Genomic DNA, 10,936 nt, shown 5'->3' on the forward strand with positions numbered 1-10,936 from the left:
GATTACGCAACATTAAGGAGCATTTTTGCTATGATTTCAATTACTTAGTTTCTTTATTAATGCCATCTCAGTGTCGAGTTAAGCATAGATGTGTTGTTGCGTTTCAGACTAATCCCCCATTCTGTGTTTTTGTACATATATTTGATTGTTACTTTTTAGTACTTGAAAATCAATTTCTTCTCTCGCTGCCCAAAAAAAGACGAACATTCATGAAGTTTTTTTTTCAAAAATTTGAAAATTTGTATCATATTTTTCATCAACATTTATGACTGGGTCAGTGTGCAGCTTGCTAAGCGATTTTTCGTTGTAATATCTTTTTGTAAGGTGTTTTTTATTTGTTTTATTTTTATTGGAGTTCTTTAATTTTGATCAGTACTAGTACAGTCCTAGAATGAGTATATATGCTGTGGTTTTGTTAATCATTTTAAAAACAAGGTGGCCTTATTAGTACTCTAAGAAACTATACAGATTTTTGTTAGCCGTTTTTTCTGTGTAAGCGTCAATTCACGTTAGCCGTCGTCTTCTGGCCAGAAATCAGAAACTCATGTGAGTCTAAAAAAAATTTTTTTAACAACCAACAAGAATGATTTTAATTTGATACAATTTTCGATTTTGAATAACAAGGGGCATGGAAATATTGTTCACATTATAAGCAGTATTAGGAAACTGTGTAGTAAATGGGCTGCAGAAATTTTCCTCTTAATAGAAAAGTGAAGCTCCAAAGTGAAGTTATGGCTAAAATTGCTCCGTAAATGAAATAGGTGTTGTAAAATCCCAGATAGTCATTTATGAACCCTCCCAATCCATAAGCACCTATGGTCCTGCCAGAAGCAGCTATGAGGTTGAAACTGGACGCCGCCAGGGTTTTTCGTTGTTGCGAATCTGAAAAGCCTTGATTGCACGCCACCTTCTCAAGAATTAAATAAGTTGGGTTAAAAATTGCCGAAAACATCAACCCATTTAAAAGTAAAACCATTGCAGCCCACGGAATGTTCTCAAATGCAGGAATGAATCTTGGAACAAATAGCATGCATGTTGTAAGAAGTCCAAGAAAATTAACTCCGGCACTGATAAATCCGGAATAACCTTTGCCAACTAAAGCTCCAATTATTGGCCCGGAGAGAATGTAAGAAACTGAGGGTGCTATGAAAAAGTATCCAATTGTAGTCGTTTTAAGTTCCAGAGTCTTTTGGAAATACAACGCATAAGCTGTATCGCGTAGTCCTGAAGTGAAAAACAGGCAAGATGTGGGAATAAGGACGCTCAAAGTGCTAAAATTGAAGAAGAATTGGAAATAATCAGTATTATCCACTTTTGCTCTGTTTGAAACATTTCGGCTGGGCAAAAATTTGACAGCAAGTATGAATAAAGTAATTTCACACATTGAAGTGAACAAAAACGGAGTCTTAAATCCCCACACAGGAATTAGTAAACTTCCCAGTGGTGGTCCGATTATGGTTCCGAGGCCCATAGAAACTTGAATTATTGTTGTCACGAGGGAGGATTTTTCGGGAAAAACGTGCGTGGCGATTGGCATCGTTGTCCCGTAGAGCAGCGAGGCGGCGACTCCATTCACACCTCTTGAAGCCAAAGCCGACCAGAAGTAAGCGTCTCCGTTCGGTCCTTTAAATTTATTTTGGTGAAACACACACACAAAGAGAAAGAGTATACTTTACTTGTAAGGTAGTAAAATTTTCGAAAGCAATTTGAATCGGACTAGGAGAGCGGACTTACAGCAAAACTTGGACCTCGAGATTTTCCTTTAGTAAACTTATGATTTTAGTTTTAATAGTTTAATTGTAATTGGCTTCTGTTTCCCCTCTTTATCATATCACCCTCGCGTTTTCTATTTTTAAATTGATCTTTTGGTATTTCGAGACACCCGATTTTACTATTAAATTGTAAAATTTTCTTATCAAAACTTTCCGGAAATTTTGGGATGGAAAAATCGCAGATGAGAAAAAGTTTCTGGACAATAAGATAATGTTTATTAATTCTAGGATTTAACGATGAGTGCTTCCACCCTGCTGAAATGATTGAAACGTTCTTGCGACAAAAACGTATCCATTAGTTTTATCAATGGTTCTTCTGCCGTTTCCTCGCCAAATGCCATTTTTTGTTCATAAACATAAACCTTACAGTGTAACATTTGCGTAATACAACCACATAATGATTGCGTAATACTACGTGAACAAAAGTTAGAAGCACCTAAAATGGCTTTTGTGGGAAAATCAAAGAAGAGCCCCATTCTGTTTTATACCTTCGCTGGAAAGAGCGAAGCACCCGATGCCGACTGAGCTGAAGAGGATGCCGACACAGTTGAAGAATTTGAGGTTGAGAGGGGAGACCAAAGTGGCGACCACAAAAGAGAACAGCAGATTGGCCAGATCAAAAGAGCCAATCACGAAGCCGATCTGAGTCTGCGACATCTCTAAAGTACAGCTTAAATGAGTCCCCCAAAGCTTACGAAACATGTATGGAAAGGGCGTTTAATACCGTATGTTAAGCGAGAATGGCTTTCAGCGAGTGAGGATGTGTAAGTGAGAAAAATAGGATAAACATAGTTCTTAGCTTAGACTAAGTCTATGAGCTATGTTTATTCTTTTTTCCTCAAGTTTTCCATACACTCTAAGAGATTATGTGAGTTAAAGTAAAGTTATTTTAAGTGACTTAAGTTCGCACTCTGTAATCAAGTTTGACCTGGTTGAAATCACCTAAAAAATTCTTTAAAAAGTTAATCTTAGGCTTAATAGGTTTTATTAGAGAGCTCGAAGGAGGAGCTTGCTTTGTGAAAAGTGCTGCACTAAGAAGTGCGTATAGAGATCAGGAGGCGCTATGATTTTTACAAAGGAGGTGGGTGGGGGTAGGGTCTTTGTTGACCAAATTGGGCTGGCCATTTTTTGGATTTACCAATTTTTTTTTTGGTTTAACCATTTTTTTGAGCTCCCTTCACAAGAACAACACCACATTAGTCAAATACTACAGGCAAAATTTTAAAGAAAATACGAGCCAAAAAATTACGAAGCTCACTTTTGTCTTTGGCCTTTTCTGGGAAGAATGGTCCTGCGAGCGACAAATTGACCCCCTCGAGCGCCAGCACCATACTGCAGATTGCAACAACCAGTCTTTTTTGCCACAGTGGCAAAGAAGACGAAGACGACGAGTAACTAACAAAACTCGGGAGAAGTATGCTAGATGGGTTCCTCCAAAAACGATAAAATCCTTAAAAATAGTCCCCTCAGAAATAATCGATCTTCTTTCATAAGGTAAGTTAATCCCTCAAAAAATTGCCTAAAAAATTTCCATTCTTTAGCTTAGGAAATTTTATTTGCATTATTACAAGGCTTTCTTGAGTGGGTGGTATCTGAGGTTTTCAAAAATATATGTTTTTTGAAATTCTTAAGTACCGGTATTTTGTAAAATCGCGAAAAAGCTACTATATTTGAATAATTCTGGTATTTTGTAAAATCGCGAAAAATGTTCTATATTTCATTAGTTTTTGCTTTTTCTCGGGACCCATCTCTCGTACACTTGTATACCGATGGTTCTCCTGTATCAAGGGTCTCATCTGGGCCTGTTGTTCCATCGGCGGCTCTTCAATTTCATGGACGAACTCAATCGACGAAATCGAGCTACTACTGTCACTTAACATAACTAGTACGGGTTTTGAGTCGCGTTAACAAACAAAATTATTCAAGATTTAATTCTGAGGACAGGAAATTGATATACTGGACAGGTTATGGCAGTGTAGTTTGTACTTGCCATATCGTAACTTAGTGATAACGAGCCAGGCCTCTTATGATGGTATGTAATGCTGAGTTCTTAAGCGTTAGGTGCACATGGCCACACTATTCTTGAACACTTTAGTGAAACTCTTGTTAAGTTATTTGACAAGCACGTCAAATTGTAATCTATGTATACATATTAATTGTCTGTAGAAAAGATAACGAATTGAATCAAATGGCATTCAATCGAACTTAGTTAAAGTAGGGTCAAAACTTTTGCTAACGTTTTGACCAAACTCGGTCGTACAATGCTGATTTAATTTAACTGAACAAAACGAATAATTTTTGAAATTTCAAACGCGTTTTTCTCAAATTAGGTTAAGATTAGACAAAAAATGAAGAGAACAAAAGTTGCTTAAAATTCTCCAAAAATCTCAACCAAAAATTTATCAAAAAAATTACAAAAGGGCTGAATCTCCAAAAATTTGAGTAAATTGTATAAAATTTGTTTTAAGCAAAAATTTTAGGTTTTATATAGTAAAAATTACATTTCTTGACTATCACGCAGAAATATTTTTTCTTATACAGGTTTTCGGAGCTTCAAATTTTCTGGAACTCTGTTGGGCGCTGTGTAAGAGACTTCTTGTGATATATATAATTCTCCTCAATTAACAGAAACTAGTTCCAGAGTAATTTTTGATTAACTGAAAAAAGCCAAAACGACCCATTTTTGGGGTAAAATTTTGGTTAAGCAACTTTTGTTAGGTTCATTTTTTGTCTAATCTTAACCCAATTTGAGAAAAATGCGTTTAAAAATTAGAGTTTTGTTTATTTTGTCCGGTCAATTTAAATCAGCACTGTACACGCGGATGTTTTTTAACCACAAAACCCGTGATCGAAAGCATACCTATTGGTCAATGCTATTTTGAAACATGGTCGAAAACAAAGTCGAACATTACATCAAAACATAGTCTAAAACTATATCGTCACATGGTCGAGCACAATTCGTAACATAGTCTAGCCCAAGGTTGAATGCAAAATTGAAAGATGTCAAAAATTTTATCAAAATGTTTTCAAACGCATCGATTTTGTTTCCCAAAAAAATAGAGCAAAAACAACTTTTGAGTTCAAATTTTATCGGATTATTTGTTGCTTCCAACTGTATAAGAGTGTATCAAAGATAAACACTTACAATTGAACAGCCATCGTTTTACATAGACTATTCATGACAAACACAACAATCTCTTACTTTGACACATTAGCTATCTTACAAGGTTGTTAAATCATACAGTACTGATTTCTACTACCCGGACAAAACGAGTGCAATTTGAATTAAAAAACGCATTTTTCTAAAACTGGACTGATTGTAAACGAAAACTGAGGAAGACAAAAACTTGCTGATAATTATACCAGAAAAAATGGTGTGTAATTTTTTTTGCTAGTTTTTGGTCATAAACTTCGATAAAACAGATTACTTTTAGTTTTATTACTCAATCAAACACAAAAAAAATTTTGAGAAAAAAAAACTAATTCTGATAAAAAGTTAAATTTTGTATGTCTCGATAAAAATCCATTTGTTACGTCTCAATAGGATAGAAATCTCGATAGAAAGATTTCTTATCGTATGTTTCGATAGAAATCTATCATTTGAACAGTGAGTTAGCAACGGATCAAAACATACGAAGGGGAAACAAAGCTGACAACCTTTGAGCAGACACAATTGTGCCGAAAAAAAATTACAAAGAATCTTTAAAATTCTAAGCCACCCTTGAAACTACAGTGAACAACACTTGAACTTGCAACAACAATGAAAACTGCCTACAGTATCAGTAAAGTATGCAATGTGGCATCCAAATTGACAAATAATGAGCCGATTATTAAATTTTTACCGGAAACAACTTGCAAATTGCATACATACTGGAAAAAAAACAAAGTAAGGCCGGGACGCGAACATCCAATCTTAATGAGCAAAAACGACGGGTTTACATCTACGCCAAGTGAGATCGAGCCCTGCAGTTGTAAAGCTTCGATAAGCAAATAAGACACTTGAAAAAAGTTGTATAAGGGAAAATGTATATTTCTCTATTAGAAGACACTTGCTCTTGCAAAGGTGAAAAATTACTTTAACTCATTTTATTTAAGCTTTGCCAACAATTATTCATGCAGTTTTAGATTCCGTTTTGATTGAATAAAAAAAATTATTCTGTTTTTCGGAGTTGAATTTAATGCTGAAATTTTTGCAAACTAATTTGCACTTTTTTAATTCTGGTAAAATTCAAAACAACTGCATGCATCATTTTTTCTAAGGTCATTCTATTTTGAGAAAATTCCGTTTTAGAGTAAATTAGTTATAATGAACGGTGCAATTAAAGTAAAAGAGCACCAATACAAACAAAACAAACAATAATCGTGTAAAATTTAGAACAAATAGTTTTGATAATTGGCTCAGTTAGAACACTAAAAATTAAAAGACCCAACCCAAGGTCAGCAAAAACAAAAGGTTTTTTTTCTTTTACGGAACTATTAAAAGAAATACACTCAATAATAATATGAAAAAAATTTTATGAAAAACGCAATGAAAAACGGATCCTGGACAAGCAACATTTCATGAAAAGGTTGTGAACAGATTTCTTCGTCTCAGGATAGACTTCGTCTAACAAAAAGTGAATGTATCTCAGCTTGTTTTGATATAAGTATGATATATAAGCGAGTTTTTTTGTTTTTTTGGAAAAATTGATGTCTTTAATTGTGTTAAGGCGTTTTGCGAGCCGTGAGATTTTTGAATAAGGGCAAAATAATTGGAAGGAAGAAACCTCTCATTTTTTTTGGTTTCAAAACTTGCAGTAGCTTATAATCTGTGCCAATTCATAAAGAAATGGAACAGAGATTTTTAATCATGCGACCAACAATTTTCCTAGTTTTTGATTTCCCGAAAAACTGATTCGATTCAAGTAATTTCTAACAGTTTAATACTTTGTTTCACAGCTTCTGTTGATAACTTTTGCATTTTTTGAAATTTGGTTTGTGTTGTTTCCAGAAAAGACCTTTAAAATTTAGATTTTTTGACATCTCTGAAGTCACTGCTTGGGTTGTATATTGTTGTTTCTGGCTAATATTTGATTATAATCTTTTTTCAAAAACCCGTTCTCGCTTTTCAGTTGTTGTGCTTAAAAAATGAGCCAAAATGATATGGTTTTATCTAAACTCAACCAAATTGAAAAATGACTGATAAGATTCCTCAGAACAGTTATATATTTGTTTGCTGACACTTAAACATTTTATTTTATTCATGCGATTGTTCTATCGGCCGCTCCTGAATTTTATGATTAACCTTAATCAACTATACCGAACTAAGACACTCATTTGACATAACAAATACGGGTTTTAGGTTTTTATCAAATGAAGTTATCCAAGATTCGGTACTGCGGACAAAAACTGATTTACCGAAAGGATATGGCAGTCTAATTTGTAATCACGGACACACTATCCTGGGAGTTTTTGAGAAAACACTTGATAATTTATTTGACAAGCCCGCTAAATTAGTGTCAAGATATACATAATAATTTTCTGTTGACAAAGCAGTCTGTTACAATAAGGACGTTCAAGCAAACTTACGACGGATCAGCAATCTAATTTTAAAAAGGTTCAAGAAATCATGCATCCACTTGTTAGCCAAATTGAGGTGTCCGTTGTCGAAAACTTTTTCGGTCGAACATCATTTCGGATCATTTTTGAACGCGTAATTGAAAATAAAGTGTGCTCAAAAGTCGAAAAAATACGAACAAAAATTGTGGTCAAAACTTAGTAAAAGACCAAATTGAACAATTAACTGATTTATATTCAAAAACTACATTGCCAAAATAAAGCAAAATTCGTTCAAAGATTGAGCACAAAGTTCAATACAAAATTGAAAAATCCCGAAAACTGTATAAAAATACAATTCAACACATTATCGTTTTCAATTTTTAATAGAACTGAAAAACAAAAATAGGTCGAGCGAACCTAGAGCTCAATTTTACAATGCTCAATAACAAAATTGTATAAAATGGCAGACGTGAAAATTCATCATATAAATTACTTGACAAAAACAGCTATCAATTAATTTGACACATTGGCTATTTTACCAGGTTAATATTTCATACATTACTGATTTCATTTATTGGGCCAAAACGACTAGAACTTGAGATTTAAAACTCGTTTTTCCAAAATTGGACTTATTGTAGATGAAAAATGAGAAAAATTTTTGCTCAAAGCTATAGCAGAGTTTATGCGTGGAATTTTTTTGCTAGTTGCGAGCCTTTTTACATTAGAACTGATTAATTTGGCTTTATTAGTCAAAGAAAACTTACACCAAATTTACCAGTTTAGTTTACCAGTAGAGAGTTTACCTTTCAGAAAACTGCGCAAACGTTTTACACAGAGGCAAAGCACGACTTCGCATCACTTGCGATACAACACAAACATTAAAAAAAAACATAAATAAAAACGTTTTGTAGGGGAAAATGTCCATTTCTCGATTAGATGACACTTTCTCTTGTGAAGGTAAAATCATACTTTAACTGAAAAGGTCGTAAACTTTCCCATAAAAATGGCATTTATGGCTTTGAGTCTAAAAAGTTTATATTTATACACACCCGAGAAAATTTTTGTTTTTTTAAATTTTTGTAGCGTTACCTAAAAAGTATATTTTATTTAAGCTCTGTCAACAATTATTTCTGCAAATTTTTTATTAACTCTCGACTGACTAAAAAATGTCATTTTGCATTGTTTCATTTTTGATTGGCTAATTTTTAGTTGACTAACAAACTAAATTGAACTATTTAATTCTGGTCAAAATGAAAGCAGCTTTTTTGTTCATCATGTTTTCTAACTTCAACGCAACTTTATATCAGACCGAGTTAGTTGAACTGTGAAGTGAATAGAAAGTCGGTAATTGTGTAAATTCTAGAATCCAAGATTGCGCTCACTGAGAAAATATTTTTGAAATACCCAATCCAAAGTAGACAAAAAGCTTTTGCTTACAATTTTACCAACATATAATTTTAAGATCAAGGTTCTTTTCATTAACAAAGCTATTAAAATTCATAAATTCAAAAAAAAAATGATAGCGCAAGAATAACAAATCCGGGACAAGCAATACCTTTTAAAACTGTTGAGAACCGATTTCGTCTCACGGCAGATGTCGCCTTACAGGGGCGGATTTAGGGGGGGGGGGGGGGGGGCGGATCATTGTAATTACCCTACTACGACCAAATTTCTGCGCGGCTGGCAACTTGTTTTTCGAGAAAATTGGTAAAAAAAATTGTGTTGTTTTGGCCCGCTTCCCCATCAAAATTAGTGTATGTTGGCAAATTTTGGGGTCAGTCAGCCAAACATGGATATCTTAAAGTATTTCTTTGGGTCGGCAGGCGGTTGAATTCCTGATGGGGAGGGGCACCGTTTTTTTTTCAGTATTCAATAAATTTTGTGTTGTATTCACATATTTAAAAAGTTTTTTATCACCAATATTTCCAATTTTGCGATTAAATTTTTTTCGCAGATGCTCGGAAACAAAAAGCACACATAAGGTTCATGATAACACCAATCATTTGATTTTGAGTTTAGTTCGAATTGATTCTATTTATAACTTCTTTGACATGTCAATTTCTAATTAATTTAAGAACAGAAGGCAAAACACGCTCTCCCATAGCAAAAATTGTGCAGAAAGTGTATTCGAAACTTTTGGTTCGAAAAGCAAATTATTTAATTTTTCGTCTACTCTGTTTTTTGATGTAGTTATTTCAATCGAAAAACTGAAAAGTCATCAAACCTTCTTTAAATTAAAAAAAGTGTCAAATTAGTAAGTTTTTTGAAACTCGAGTTTTAAAAAAATATATTGGTCCAAATTTCAGTTACGATTCTCCAACAGTCTGCCAGCTATCGTTTTGATTTTTTTGTGAGAGTGTTGACAAAAATACTGGTTGAACTGCGATTTATATCTGATGAAAAGATGGATCCTCAGTTTATTTGCAAATCGCGTTATTTGGTACTTTTTTAAACATATAATTCAACAATGTTAAAAACACGATCAAAGTTTTTTTGAAAATGTTTTAAAGTTTTTTGTTTAGTTTTTGCTTGTCATAGTTCAGTTTCTGCATCAAATTTCAATCAGTTCGCGTCGTTCATATTTTATTAATTTATGTGATTGCGATAGATTGAAAGTTGTCCATATGCCGGATTTGCGAATATCCGAACCCTTGCGAATTTTCCCTGAGGTAATCAAAAAAGAAACGGACTCTAATCCTTAGTTCCGTTTCACTAGTGAGATTTCCCTCAGTTTGAGTAGGGAAAACGGTATTGTAAAATTCGAATATTGAATTAGATATGATATATAAATAGATAGAATAGAGTAATGAATAAATGATTAACGAATCCAGAATTGAAGTATTGTTTTAATGTTTAATGTTTTTATGACTAGATTTAACATTTAAGGCTTTCGCAAGTGACCACCTCAGATTCTCAAGTGACAAACGATTTAGCTGGTGAGATTTGTCCTTGAATCAATTTACTGCACACTATAAGTAGATAATTAGGACATAGTTAGATAAGACAATACATAAGTAAATAGAATATAATGAGGTACCAAAGGTCGCCTCATGACAACTAGTTCTTTTTTACAAGGAACAATAATAGCAAAATACTCCATTTCAAATTGAGCATAATTGGTTATTTTTCACTTTCATTGAGGTTGACAATAAAACCCAAATGTAATCAGTTTTATCTATGGTACTTCAGTGCTCGTACCATCCAGCAGCTGAAATTTTTTTTGAAATTTTTTAAATATGAAAATCAGTTTTAATTTTAAGCCCACTGATAAATAAATAGTTTTTCTAAAAGATAAAAAACTTTTACTAACGCGACTTGAGAAGCTACCATGCAAGCAAATCGTTAGTTTTCAGCTAAGATAGTTTTTTTTTTCAATTTCAAGAACCTTCAAAACCCAAAACATACCCATCCTACCAGAAAAGACAAGTTTGTTCTTCATTTCTTCATTGTCGCTTAGATGAAGATCTCTCAACATGTAAGCAGCCCGCTAATTTTGATTAATCAATTTTGACAGCTTTACAAGTGTTTTTTGTCCAATAGACGGACTTTTGTTAAAAAGTAGCCTAACTCTGGTCTCTATCATCGATTTTGACATTTTCTATTTGCTTTGATCTTCGTTAAATTTC

General features: G+C 33.5%; 2 protein-coding genes across 3 annotated transcripts in view; both read right to left on the reverse strand.

Annotated features, from left to right (window-relative positions):
• The window catches only part of LOC134846442 (uncharacterized), a 412,051-nt gene that overhangs the window by 169,543 nt on the left and 231,572 nt on the right, over positions 1 to 10,936 (reverse strand). The window lies entirely within an intron of this gene.
• LOC134846190 (MFS-type transporter SLC18B1-like) lies at positions 630 to 3,847 on the reverse strand. Of its 2 annotated transcripts, none has more exons than XM_063863442.1 (4): positions 3,540 to 3,847; positions 3,031 to 3,167; positions 2,261 to 2,431; positions 630 to 1,623 (listed from the first exon to the last, which is right to left on the reverse strand). In XM_063863442.1, the coding sequence occupies exons 1-4, from the start codon at positions 3,650 to 3,652 to the stop codon at positions 659 to 661; spliced, it is 1,386 nt and encodes a 461-aa protein (XP_063719512.1). In that variant the 5' UTR covers positions 3,653 to 3,847; the 3' UTR covers positions 630 to 658. The 2 variants fall into 2 exon arrangements, with proteins under 2 accessions (XP_063719512.1, XP_063719511.1); XM_063863441.1 differs by having other exon boundaries at positions 3,031 to 3,191.

The sequence above is a fragment of the Symsagittifera roscoffensis genome, chromosome 5 (assembly GCF_963678635.1).
Source record: "Symsagittifera roscoffensis chromosome 5, txSymRosc1.1, whole genome shotgun sequence".
NCBI classification, from domain to species: Eukaryota; Metazoa; Xenacoelomorpha; order Acoela; family Convolutidae; genus Symsagittifera; species Symsagittifera roscoffensis.

What these genes read in the sequence shown, in the direction of transcription:
- LOC134846190 (XM_063863441.1), bottom strand. Translation starts at nt 3,652, where the DNA reads ATGTTAAGTGACAGTAGTAGCTCGATTTCGTCGATTGAGTTCGTCCAT. An exon ending in AGAAAAGGCCAAAGACAAAA is followed by an intron (nt 2,432 to 3,030) that starts GTGAGCTTCGTA and finishes GCTGTACTTTAG; the next exon opens with AGATGTCGCAGACTCAGATC. An exon ending in CTTCGCTCTTTCCAGCGAAG is followed by an intron (nt 1,624 to 2,260) that starts GTATAAAACAGA and finishes ATAAATTTAAAG; the next exon opens with GACCGAACGGAGACGCTTAC.